Raw genomic sequence first — 13503 nt, forward strand, 5'->3', positions numbered from 1 at the left:
AATGTTTCATAAAAGAGCTTTCATCTGTAGCTAATAGATTTGAGGACTGACTTGCTGGTAGAGAGTTATCTTCATTTCCTCCAGCCTCTTAAGAACTTTTTTGGCAAGATCTCAACCTTTCCCTCTCTGGGGTCCCCAGAAAGCTTCTAATCTGGATAAACCTGGATGCCAAAAACGAGTTTGCATGCCTGAGTACTCTTTATGGTTGGTGTTCCCAGCAATCTAAACATTAATAAATCCTCTGTCCTTGTTAGAAAATAATCTACCTGCAAACTTGATGGACTCTTGGATTTGTTATATACCATTTTTAATAACTGCTYGTTGTAATAGTCTGTCCTCACTTCCTTTCCCTGTCATTTGAGATACGATGTTCATCTTGAAGCCTTCTGCCATAAATGTGAATATCTGTGCTGAAGTGCCACTAGGATGTGACACGGCAGCTTTTACATGCTGAGCAATAAGAACCATGAAGAACTCGGTAGTCACTTGCAGCAAGGGCGATGAAGGCACGTAGAACATAAAGGAATTTGGCAACATTTGTTTAGACTTAAAATCTTAGAAGGATCAAAACCTCAAATCTCTCACAGAGGACCACGTTGTCTGTAGTGTAGAGATTCCCATCACTGCACCAGGGGGCTGGTGCAGTCCCAGTGTGCAAACTTTATACTCTATGTTTCCAAAAATCCTTCCTGAGTGGTCTCCTGCACAGRTTCCTGCTCGAGGTCTTGYCTGGGCTGTGCGATCTGGAGGGACRGCAGTGTGAGATGGGATGGCTGCTAGCCATCAACTGGTGCCGTGACTTCCTTCTGCAGCTGCCCCCCCAAAATAAATATAATATATTCAAGATGATGAAATGTGCCAATTTTAACACATTTTAAAATAATCACACCTCCTCTGCCTTGCATCTTCTTTCGTGGCTGTAAAGGAAATCCTGCTTGACAGACACTAAGGAAAAAGAGAAGGAACCTGCTGAAGAAGTAATTACCCACTGATACCGAGGATTTGCCCTGACAAACGCCTCTGTTATTTAAAGCAGCAGGGCTGTCAGCCAAAGAGCCAGTCGTGGAAAGATAAGCTCTGCCTGACTTTGTAAACAGAAACAAGGTATTTGCAGTAACCACCTGAGACAATGTCCTTCTGGTTTCCAGCACTTTCTTCTTCCACCGGAGGTGCTTGGGCTCCCCATTGTGCGTTTATGTGTCTCTAAAGTGGACATTCTCGTATTTTCTTCTGTTTAATGCTGGCAGCCTGGTGTTGCACTGCAACGGCTGGCTTGGTGAGACAAGGATACCTCAAGGGTCATCCTAAATTGCTGTGCTAACTTTTACACATGCTCTGTCCTGCGTGATCCGTCCCTGAGCGCTCAGTTCATGTGCTGCCAGACTTCTCAGTGCAAGTTGAGAGACTGGCAATGTGTCTTCTGCAATGAAATTAGAGGTGTGTGAGTTGGCTAGTGGAGTCCTCACAAGAATGAAGGGTTAGAGAGATCTGGACTTCAACAGCTCAAATTTTTGTTTTTTTTTTCTTTTTTCTTTTTCCAAGTAAGGACAAGGCTTTGCAATTTGTGTATCCGTGTTAGGTTCTTGTATGACTCTTCTAAGGAGAACAAGGTACTGAGGTTGTACCTGGCCACCCTCACAGCATGTCTGTGATGCATGCTCCATCCACACTGTGCAGCTGGGAGATGATTTTTGTTGATTTTTTAACCGCTTTTTACAAAAGGGGTTAAAAGATGTTGCCTGCCCTTGTTCTGTCTCTCGGCATGTTCTCTTTCTCAGCAGTGAAGGCTGGTTAGAAGTGTCATCTCCGGATTTTACCTAGTGTTAGTGAGGTGGTTTGGTGCAGCAAATGGAAGTGAAAAGCTGGGATGGCACTTGGGATTGGGCTCTGGCATCTCTGCACAAGCTGGTAAGAGAGAAGATTCATCAGGAGGGAGAGGGGAGGCTGCCCCAGGTCTGCTGCCGTTTCCATACTCAATGATACGGAGCCATGCTTCTCCGGAGTGGGATCCGAGTGCTTAGGTCTCCTTATGCATCCGAGCCAGGTGTTTCACTGCTTAATTTAATTGACACGGCGTTGTCAGGCATTGGGTGAAATTTGTCCGTGTTTGTGGTTTAGAATCTGAGAGGCCGATATTCCTGTTGTATCGAACTGGCTTTTGAAAATCCTCTAACAATTTATTTCCATCTGGGGATCACAGAGTCGGCAAACATTCATCAACTTGCTCAAATGCAGCACTTCTGCTTGGATCATGCCAGTAGTTTCAGTAGAGCATTGCGACATTGCCCTGTGCTTTGGAGAGAGTTGAGGCTGTTTAATCCAACAACCTTTTAACTATTAAAATTATTGCAAGGCCCTTAAGGACAACCAGTGATCAAGGGCTCTGTCATATCAACTGTAACCATGCTATCAGCTATGGCAGCCAACAGGTAATTTATAGAAGAAAAAGGGGTGGAGAAAGTAAAATTAGAAGTAGAGATGGACAGCCAGAAGCAATAGCTTGGAGACTGAAAGGGTAAAAATAAGCCTTGGCAAACAGAGTCTTTGAAGACCATATTTTCTTTGTTAGTTTGAGTCTTTTGGTGCTATCGATGGAGAAGTCAGGATGGCAGGATAATTTTCCTTCCAGCAGGAAGCTAGAAGATGACTGCCATTGCCTCCTTCAGCAGGTTCCTGCAAGAGCAGTGACCAACCAGCTGGGCACCAAACGTTGCTGTAGAAGGCATGCAGGTAGGTGGCATGAAGCCCCATGTTTCTGGTTTGTGGCTCGTGATCCCAGAAGTGCTAATGGGTCACGAGCATTTCTGGCCTGTCGTGCTCAGCAGGTTTTCCGCGTGGGTGCACGTTAACGTAAAGCACAGAGAGGAGTTTCGGAAAGTCGAGGAAGGAGTGAGGTGCAGCAATGGAGGGTACTTAGGATGTATTTGAAAGCTTCAGCCTCAGATGACATCATGTTATCCCAGGGACCTTCTTTAGGGCTGAAGAGTAGTAAACCAGATCTTGATTGGACAACCAATTCCATGTACGTCTTTAACAGCCCTGCCACTAGCAGCAACACATACAGAGAAGAAAAATAAGTAGCTGTATCTCTTTAATGTTAAAACAAGCATTTTTCTTCTCAAGTTTCTTTAGAAAGATGTGACAGCTGCACCCATATGGAAATGAATAAATAATCGGTTTTATTTGTATCACAAGCTGTTTTCTCATCTCGGAGATGAGCAACCCACTGATATCAGTAGAGCAGATTAAAGACAGCCCAAGTGTTGGCACATATTATGTGCGTGGACACAGTATAGATTTAAAAAAGGATTTCCACTAGTATCTTCCTGTGTGGCTTTACTCTCACTGGGGGATAATTTATGTTTGGTTTTATGTTGCGTTATTTAATTACGCCTATTTTAAAGATGCATCTGTTTTGCCAATTTATATGCAGTATATGCTGTCTTTGAGCAGCTTCATAGCTAAGCACCTTCCAGCGAAACTCTTTCATGCCTCTGGAAATGAGTCTTAAAATAGGCTATAAATCCTTTTCATTCAGATTTGGACAATGCCTCTAAATTGAAGGCAGCAAAGCACAGAAAGGTGTCTAGCTAGGCGAGTTCAGGGCATAAATGAGCGCCGTTGTCGCTGTTTCAAGGAGGAAAGGAAACGCTGGGCATGGAGCAGCAGCATCCGCCAGCACTTTAGCCAAATTTGGGGCTGCAGGAGCAGAGCTGGAGATGAGCCTGGTCCGTGAACGTGTGCATCCATCTGCTGGTGGAAATGAAGATTTGCTGGCCAGTAGATACTGGATGCGTTTCTTTGCTCTGCAACTTGCCTGGGTGTTTTTTGTGGTGGAAGCTGAGACTGGCCTGAGGAAGCAGTTCTGCTTGGCTAGGACAGGACTCCTCAAGCCAGCAAATTGTGACTTTTTACTCTCAGGAGGCAGTGGATAGTCTTCTTTATGCTCCACCACAGTTGTCCTTGGTCAGGGCAGTGGTGTGGGTGTCAGGTCTGGGCTGAGAGCCCCAGGCGTCTCACCAGGTTTGGCGAACTGTCTCATTTTGCCCACAAGCTTTTAGTGGTGATGAAATGCTGAGAACTTAAAATCAGAATTGGGGAAAAAAAGGACCCCAAATCTTGGTATTTCTGGAAGGAAGACTACTGTCTCGATCTGAAATGTGTGGCACGCACAAATGTCTTCCACACTGGAAATGTGTAGAGGACTCGAGAGATTTTTAGTGGTGTGTGTGGCCATGGTAACTGCTTCTTTCAGTTCTTGCCGTCAGCTGCTTTGAGAAGGAGAGCTTGACTTCTCGCTGCACAGCCAACGAGCACACGCTGCCCTGGCGTTGGGGCTGGCTGCTTTTCTCTTTCCAGCTCCCTCATTTGTTAAACAGGTGGAAGGTAACAAGGAGCAAGAGAGAAATCAGAACAAAAATCATCTTTAAAAGAGTGAACCTCTGGTGCGTCATTTCCATATGGATCTTCTTCTGATGGCCAAAACCTCCGCTGCTTGGTGCAAACCCATTTTGACATCTCTGCTCTTGCAGGATGGCATAACATCCAAGATGCTGTTGATTTTGGGCCCAGGAAGACTTGCTGTCTTGCTCAACTGCATCTCTGGCCAGTGTTGCAGAGAAGCAGTTGTTGGGCAGTCACTCTGAAATGCAGTCACCATGGTTGCTTTTCACTTTTGATGAGGAATGGAAAAACGCCACACGTGGAGAGACGCGTGGGTCCCTGTATGTGCTGTTGCACGCAGCAGCCAGGATTTTTCACCCACTGCTTGGGAGAGCATCGCCTATTTCTTGTTCTCTCTGGCCTTTTTGGAGGCTGTCCAATTTTGTCTAAAATACGAGTCAAAAATAAAAAGCTAATTACAGAATAGTTGCAGGTAAGGACAAATGGATCTATTCGTGTCTGCTTGTTATTCTCCTTCTGCTGGAGCCGACCATCTCCTAGAGCCTAATGGAGCCCTCCCTGCCCTCTGTTAGGCCTAATTTGGCTGATTTTCAACAGCCTGGCAGTCTGTGCAAGCAAGCTGAATGGATTTGTCCTCCCGTGGACTGAGGACATTCTCAAGAATTCCTCCAGTAGCTCCTCGGAAGGGAAGGGCACCACTGGGTCCCGCTCTTGCTCTGGCACGGTTGGACGTGAAATGTGATCTGTCTGCAACTGACCATCCGTTTCCTCTCCTAATGCTCACACGTTGACAATCTGTCTCCAGACCACGCTGGCCAAAGAGAGCAGCCATGTGAACTGCAGGTGCCTGGGAGAGCTACTGAGGTCTTCTCTTTTCTTTCTTCAGAAACAAAATGCTGTTACTGAAGCAGATGGGAAACATCCTGCTCATCTTGAAACAAAAACGGTGTGGGATTTGCAGGGGGAGAAGATTGTTGGGTCACAGATGTGCCAGTCTTGCTTTCCTCTACAAATGGGGAAGGGGATGGTGCCACCTCTCAAACTGTAACTAAGTGCACAGATAACCCATCCCTGATTTGGGCGACTCTATGTTTCTTTCCTCCTCCAAGAGGATCTGATCTTCTAACTCGCACAAGCTCTTCCACATAAGATGGACCAACAGGTCTTTGGCTGAGATCCTGGCTTTGAACAAGGCCAAGGACAGGTCTGACCACAGGTTTCTTACCCTGCGGTTGGTGCTGGGGCCATTAGGCTACGTCCAGAATATCTGCCATTGGGACAGCGCAGAAGGGAGAAGGGACAAACCTGGAGTCTCTGCCTAGGATGCTCACCTGCAAAGCAGGAGACACCTCCGTGAATCTTACTAATACTTCCAGAGGTGGTGCCAAGAAAAGGAGCTGATAGTGCAATTACTCCACATCTTCCCCAGAGTGCTGTGCTGGCAGGAGCTTGCTGCATTTTGATTCAAAGTGTAGGTGGAGGTCAGCTCCTCGGGCACAACAGGGAGATGTGTTCGGCTTCTGGGTCTTGGTGCTGTAGTTCAGAACTGCTCAGCGAAGGGAAGCTCATGGTGTCCCCATCCCCACTCTGGCTATGGTGACATGCAGCTCACCTGGGTTGAATTACCATGAACTTGGGAATGGCAGAAACTCATCCTTTTCGGAGAACTTGTTCTCTGTCTCCCTAAATTATCCAGCTCTACTGAGGACATCCTTTTTTTTCTTTCTGATGAAGACCTGACATGAGTGATGAGGTTCGTGGTTTCTTGCAGAGTTTGCTCTTTGTCCAGAAATCAATTCAGTGACACTTAATTTAAAGCTTAAGTTTAAAGCATTGCTAGCAAGGAGATTGCTAGAAGATACTGATTTTACTGCATTTTTTGTCTTCATTTATAAAAACATAATATAAAATACCAGTGCTGGTTAGGGGCATTGTTGCTGAACAGATTGTAGATTTATACCTTGTTTCATTTCTGTCTGACATTTTTGAGGTCCGTTTGGCTAACATGACTATGAATAACACCAGGAACAAATTGATGCTCAGAAGCTTTTTCTATCTTACAGTTTGTCCTGGAGGTTTGCAGTCTGTTTAGGGGGACTGTTCAGAGCTGGGACCACGCTGGCATTTTTGTGCAGCTCTACAGTTGGTAATTTAACCGATGGTAGAGATGTTAAGGAAAAAAAAAAACAAAAGCCAAAAGCAACCATGAAAAAAGGCAGCCRGAAGAGCAAAACCTGATGTAGTATTGAGTCTGAAGGGGTTGGGGTTTGCATGCAGATCCTAAAAATGATGCTGTGCTCTGATCTGTGTTTGGAGTCTTACCATGCTCGAGGGGAGGTGGCCTTTTGGTAGACATCTTTCTGTCTGTCTTCTCGCCAGACAGCTCATTTCATGTTCTCCTCGCTGGTTTACTCCCCTCAGGAAATGGCAGCTGCTGAGTCTCAGGGTTGCCAGCGCACAGCGTTTGGGCACATGCTTTCCRCTTTGTCCAAGGAACATCTTTTGTTGGGTTTTCACAGAGCTCTTGGCTCGAGACTCTTGAGAAATAAGAGGAGGTCACACRAGACGATCAAGCAGCCTCTTCTGGCCTATGAATTCCTGAATTTGGCAATGTAGCGTGCCTCTTGTCTGTATTTGTAGAWGTTGTAGATGTATCCACCTGCTTTTTCTCCCCACCCAGCCACACACCCTGTGGAAGGAGGTTYATTCGGTGGTACTAGGTGAGTGCTTTGAGATCCCTGTGGCCAAGGGTATGGCAGGATAAAGTGTCATTTGGCTGTATTTTAACTTTTTGATGAAGTCATGAAATATTGCTAAATCTCACTTAATGCCATGTGAGGGAGAGGATTGAGGGTTTTTTATACTTTGCTGGTATAATAACCTGTCTTTTTTCACCCAGCCTAATAAGCTTCAGAATACACTTATCCCCATAATGTCCATTTCATGCCTGACAAATCTGGTGTTCTCAGAGCCCTGGTGAAACATAAGGAGTTTTGAGGAGATAAGAACGTTTAAAATTCCTGAATCAAGTGCTTGTCCCACTCCACCCAACCTGTTTTTTTTACAAAATTAAAGAATAAAAATTTCCTCCAAATTCACATTGCTAAAGAGTTATATTTTCGGCCTAATAACTTGATGCTCCTGTTTCCATGGCTCAGGGTGCAGCGTATGCGGTCAAGCCCAAAACCTGGACCATCCCTGGTGAGCAGGGAGATGGGAAGAACATGTTTCTCAGCCCCAGCTGCTGCCTGAAGGGTCCCGGATTGCTCCCTTGCTGTCGACAGCCAAGGGGGAAGTGTGTGCATTTTCCATAAGYCGCTGAAAAGATGCTTGATGACAGTTAGCTGTATCCTCAAATGCTGTAAATCAGGGTAGTTTCTCCAAAAGCAAGGCATCAAAGTTAGTAGCTGTAAATTCCTTCTAATTTTTGCTGGACCTAATGTGAGGAAGTGAATGTGCTTGTCAAGGCTTGGCAGCATTCAGCTCCTTTGTGGCATCCTTCTCGTCACTGAAGAGTTTAATGCCAGCGCGCTGATCTGTTCGTGGCTTAGGGCCCTCGATTTCCGATGCTTCCGTGAGGATCCACTTCACTTTCACAATTGACAGTAGTTACATCATGTCATTGGTCAGTAAGTTACAGGAAAACAACAAGTCAGTCAATAAAGTTTACRCACGTTTCCCTGGAATCTATCGATTTACAAGCTGCTCGCATCTCGAACGCTCGCGGGCGAAGCCTGGTGCCGCGTTACCAGCAGTACGCCTGGATCAGTGCAGAAGCTCAGTGCTCGCAGAGCTGCAGGCGTGATGGAGTAACCTGAAACGTGCCTCTTGCTGAGTTTGCCTTCATATCCAGAACTTTGCAGCAAAAGTTGGTGGGCCAGACTCAAGATCTCAGCTAGAAGCAGCCTCRATTTCGTTGGGTCTTCAGACCCCTGTAGCTGAACGTTGCATCGTTACCTCTCCTTCGATTTTGAATAGCAGCAAAATCTCAAGTCTAACCCTAGTCTCTCTTTAAACTTTTGCACAATCGCTTCTAAAATTAGTGATGCTAAAAAGTACAGGTGTCACAGGTACCCTCTGGCAGTGGAAGAGCTTTGCGAGTGGCTTGACCATGAAATCTGGATCTGTGCTGTAGGCAAAAACTCTCCCCTCTTTCAGCTTTTGGGAGCAGAAATGATTTGAYGTTTGAGATGCTGTACCTGCATCTTTCTCAAGAAGCTAAAATGAAGACCCTCAGCAGTGGGTGTCTGTTAAATGCCAGGCAGACGTGTTTCTTAGCACATCTGTAAGGGAGAAAAATATTTCTGTGACTCAGCCTAGTGGTTCTCACTCTTCTTTGGTCCTTTATCTGTTCATGTGTCTTCAACCAGTAAGGCAGGGTCCTCAGGCAGGATGTTGCCTGGAAAGCATAATATCAATTTACTATGGACTCAGTCCAACTTCCGATAATGCTAATGATTAAGACACCCACAGACTTCAATGAGATCAAGCTGTATTAGCAAATGCCATCTTACTAGCAGAGATGCGCCATGGTGAGCATTCTTGCTTTATCAGAAGGATAAATTATATCAGCGCTGTTTTTAATAGCTCAGTAAACTTTGTAGAAAGCAAGATCTGCAAAGGGAGGGGAGATGCTCATTCAGAAATTATTAGTGGTCAAGGTTTTTCACAAGGCTTCATCTGGAGAAAGGCTGCTCCTTTCCAAATTGCAGCTTGACACCCACCATGGGACTGAAACCCGTTTGGTGCTGCTGGTGGCTGGAGCGCGTGATGAGCAGCTCCCTGCTGCAGACGGGCTGTGATTTAGCGGAGGSGCCCTTGCCCATTTCAGAGACTGCAGAAGCTCCTCTCGAGCTGTTTTTACCACAGCTGCTGGTCCTGATGCTGACTGAAGTCTTCACGAAGCGGTTGGGAGCTGGCGTGCCAGGCGGGAAAGGAGCTGGCTGCGTGTGGGTGGCAGAAAATTTCCTACAGCATTTGCTGCTCGCATAATAACATGGTGATCCTGTAAATGCTGTAACACCTTCAGGATTAATTAGGGCAGGGCTGGAAATGGGGGTTAATGACTCTAAATTAACAAGGCAAAACCTCGGTGTTCCTCTGCAGCTCCTCCCGCCAAGGTCTGGTTTTCTGCCCTGTCTGATGAGCACCTTCTGGGGTTTGCTTTGCCCGTAATATGACATACAACATGCTCATGGTCTTGTCATCCTATAGACTTGTCTTGTCGTCCTGCAGACTTAGTCTTTCATCTTATAGACTCGCCTACGTGCTCTTCCCATCCAGAAGAGTTGTGGTGCCTCTCTTGAGCCGGCAAAGCTGGTCCTGGAGCAGCAGCAAGATCACTTGTGTTTGCTAAAGCCACCTACAGGTACAGCTGGTGGTGAGGGAGGAGAATATCTGAATTCTCCTTGTCGCAGCAATYGAGGGACCGTTCTTGGCTCCTCTCCTTTCCCGACTGACGGGGTGTCAGATGATGCCCATGGCACGCTTGGCCCGGGCCCTGATCCAGCGCAGAGTGGGGCTGCGTGATTTCCTCACCCCCCTGCCATAAACCACTCGTGCTTTTGATGGCTCTTCAGTGAAATATTTTAACGCGTTCTTGTCGAATTTTCCATTCCCCTCCAGCGGCTGTTACAGATGAAAGCACTAATGCGAGCTTTCCGTGGGAATTCAATCGTACCAGCTGTCACGCAGATCCCCAATACAAATATTTCCCCTGTTAATGATTTCAGCCTGTCTTTTTTTTTTTTATGTGATCAAATGTAATCTTATTTAATGGCGTTTTGTTGCCAGGATGCCATATTCTTTTCACTGTGTTTTTAAACGGCGGCGGCTGTGCAGAGCCGGGGAGACGGGCTTTCGAGCGGCAGCGGTGGTCTCCCTCTCGCTCAGGGGGCATTTCCCAGCCGCTGGGGCCGCGGAGCAACGCTGAAACGTGACGGTCAACGGGGCGCGGAGGTGMCCCCGTATCTCATCTACCTACAGCCGCCGTGACGGTCGCGCGTTTGTCTCTTAGGTCGTCCGCACGGAGAAGAACAGCCTGAACAACCGCTTCCTGCCGTGGGACGAGATCGAGACGGAGGCCATCCTGTCCATCGACGACGACGCTCACCTCCGCCACGACGAGATCATGTTCGGCTTCCGGTGAGTAGCCGAGCGCCTCTGCGGCGGAGCCCAAATCTGGCTTCTCGCTGAGCCGGGAGAGCGTCCGGTGTCCTGGCGGCCGAACTGCTGCCCGGGAACGTCGATGGTTCTCCAGGCTTTGCAGCAGGCTGTAATTCTCGGGGCTGGGAGCCTCTTCTACCTCCCTTTGCCGTTCAGYGGCGAGCTGGCGGCAGGCATCCGGCTGCAGCGGACCTTTCCGGGGAGCCCACACAGCGATTCTCCGGAGAAATCCTTCTGTGTCTCCCGTTGCTTAGCTGGGAAGGAAAGGGTTGCGCTCGTAGAGGAGTGGGACGCGGGAGAAGTGAAACGAGGAGTTTGTGCTCTGGCCTCGTGCCCACTGGGAGCGTGGGGCTGGCAGAGCTGCTGGCGGGCTCAAGTACTCAGTTTTCGTTACCAGGTTATTCTGGGTTTTCACTAATTTGRCTAGAGGTTGTGGCAATAAAAGGATCTTTTGCCTCTTGCTGCGTTGGTAAATGTGAGAAACGCTCAGGGCTCTCGGAAGCGCRGTCGCCTCGGCAGCCCGCGGTTGCCTCGCGGCGACAGTTTCCAAACCTCGCAGCCAGGGAGGGGACGCCGGGACGAGATAGGAGCTCGCGTGCGGCCACGCGGGCGAGAAGGGCCACTCGTTGCCCTGTTTTGTGCCTGGGAAGAGGGGAAAACCCTTCTGTGGTCAACGGCCTCTCCTGTGGGACTTGTTTCACGTTGTCCAGAGTCACCGAATTCCTGCTGGAGACACCGTAGATTGGATCAAATGAGCTGGAAATAAAAAAGCCAGCAGCCCTGCAAGAGAAAGATGGATTTATTTCCCAGGTTASACGTTAGGCACTGACATTTTGCTTAATTATTCCTGACAGTGTTCCCACTCTCCGGTGGGATTTCTCTCCAGGAGAGAGCGTGTCAGATGAGCGTGGAATATTAAACAAGCCCACGCTCTCGCAGGCGAACCTCACGATTTAAAGCCTAGCACCAGTGGCGAGCGGGCGGTTTGGGCAAAGGAGCTGTCCCCGAGGTTGTCCCCTGGTGGCCAGGGAAGCCACCAGGAGCAGGTTTGGGGTGGGGAGCTGAGTCGGGCACGCTTTTGTGGTTGTGGAGAGGAAGAGTCAGTGGCGTTGGGTGCCATCTGTCCGCAGAGGCCGGGGTCTTACACCTCGCAGCAGCCTTCTTAAGGGAGCATCAGGTCATCTTGACTTTATGGAAGAGAAGATGGAGCCTCTAAGGGTTGCAAAAGGAGAAGGTTGGGGGAAGACGCCAGAAGTTGGGTTCCTCCATTCTCTGCTTGCTTCAAAAACTAGTTTGGAGTCATTTTGGGTTTTTGTGTGTTTTCTTTTCGAGCCTGTAGAAGATCCCTTAGGTCACTTCGGAGATAGGAGCACATTCCGTTGCTGTGACTAAACCAGGAGGACGCACGTTGCCCTCTGAAAGAGGACTAATGTGAGAAGCTCGGCCTTGCGCCAACGCCAGTGGGGTTGTGCTCGGACCTCTGGGCGGGAGAGCAGCCTGAGTGATGCTTCAGGCGCCCGTGTAGCTTTTTGATGCAAAGCTTTTTGCCGTAGAAATGTTTCYGTCATCTGCCACCCCTCCCGCAGGAGCCGTCCGTGGCCGGCTGCGTGGAGCGGACGTCAGCCAGAGCAGGGCTGCTCCCCCAGCTTCGCCGCGGCTCACCGAAGCGCTTCTTGTTGGCAGGGTCTGGCGAGAGGCGAGGGACCGCATCGTGGGCTTCCCGGGGCGCTACCACGCCTGGGACATCCCCCATCAGTCCTGGCTCTACAACTCCAACTACTCGTGCGAGCTCTCGATGGTGCTCACTGGTGCTGCCTTCTTCCACAAGGTGAGACAGTGCGGTCGCCCACGCCGCCGCTCCCCTGCTGTGCCAGAGGAACCAGCCTCCGCTTGCTTTGGTTTTTTTTCAAGGAGGAAATTCAGGCGCTTCCTCCTCGTAATGGGAGACGGTTCAGCTTCCCTGTGTCCTTGAGCGACGTTGCTCCTCTTTGTGCCTTTCAGTACTACGCCTACCTGTACTCCTACGTGATGCCGCAAGCCATCCGTGACATGGTGGATGAGTACATCAACTGCGAGGACATTGCCATGAACTTCCTYGTCTCTCACCTCACGAGAAAGCCTCCCATAAAGGTAAGACGCCGGGCTGGAATTGGTGCCGGATTTTGCATTTCAGAGGAAACAGTGACTGGAGGTTGTAGGGTTTGGTGCTGCATCCAGGAAGGGATGGCTGGAGGGAGAACCTGGGCACCTGCCTTGYGATTTCACCCCAGCTGTAGGGACCTTCCAGCCTCCGCTCTTTCTCCTTTGCCCCGTGGCCGCGCTGTTCCTGGCTACRTTCTGCTCCGGTGAGGACGCTCAGGAGCCACCAGGCTTCGCGGCTGCTCCGCGGTGGTGGCAGCGCAGCGGTGACCGCGGTTCTGCCCCTCTCTCTGTGCAGGTGACCTCCCGCTGGACCTTCCGCTGCCCCGGCTGCCCCCAGGCCCTGTCGCACGACGACTCGCACTTCCACGAGCGGCACAAGTGCATCAACTTCTTCGTCAAGGTGTACGGCTACATGCCGCTCCTGTACACCCAGTTCCGCGTGGACTCGGTCCTCTTCAAGACCCGCCTGCCCCATGACAAGACCAAATGCTTCAAGTTCATCTAGGAGGCTGCCGGGCTCTCCGGCCGGAGCACGGCGGCGCTCCGAGTGCCGAAGGCCCTTTCGCCGTTGCCTCCGGCCGCCCTCCGGCGGGACACGGGCGCCTGTCACCCTCCCATCACGCTGCCGGCGCCGCTGCCGCAGAGCTGCTCCCTGGGATCGCAGGCTGAGGAGCGGCGCCTCGGCTAGCGGCTCTGCCTCTTCGCTGGCTAAGGGCAGCCGTTCTTTTTAATTATAATTATTGTTATTTAAAATGAAAGTGTTTTAGATTTGCCGCGTGAGACTTTCTTTTT

At 49.3% G+C, this 13503-nt stretch overlaps 1 protein-coding gene across 8 annotated transcripts in view; it reads left to right on the top strand.

Annotated features, from left to right (window-relative positions):
- EXTL3 (exostosin like glycosyltransferase 3) overlaps positions 1–13484 on the top strand; it is a 120744-nt gene extending 107260 nt beyond the window's left edge. For all 8 annotated transcript variants that reach the window (XM_085305644.1, XM_085305642.1, XM_085305641.1 and 5 more), the window contains 4 exons: positions 10421–10548; positions 12253–12397; positions 12571–12699; positions 13007–13484. In XM_085305644.1, the coding sequence (XP_085161770.1) occupies positions 10421–10548; positions 12253–12397; positions 12571–12699; positions 13007–13216 (612 nt within the window). In that variant the 3' untranslated portion in view covers positions 13217–13484. The remainder of the gene's footprint in view (positions 1–10420; positions 10549–12252; positions 12398–12570; positions 12700–13006) is intronic.
- Positions 13485–13503: the final 19 nt, after the last annotated feature.

This window comes from Rhea americana, unplaced genomic scaffold, assembly GCF_003343005.1.
Source record: "Rhea americana isolate MKP2758 unplaced genomic scaffold, rheAme1 scaffold_225, whole genome shotgun sequence".
Classification (NCBI taxonomy): Eukaryota; Metazoa; Chordata; class Aves; order Rheiformes; family Rheidae; genus Rhea; species Rhea americana.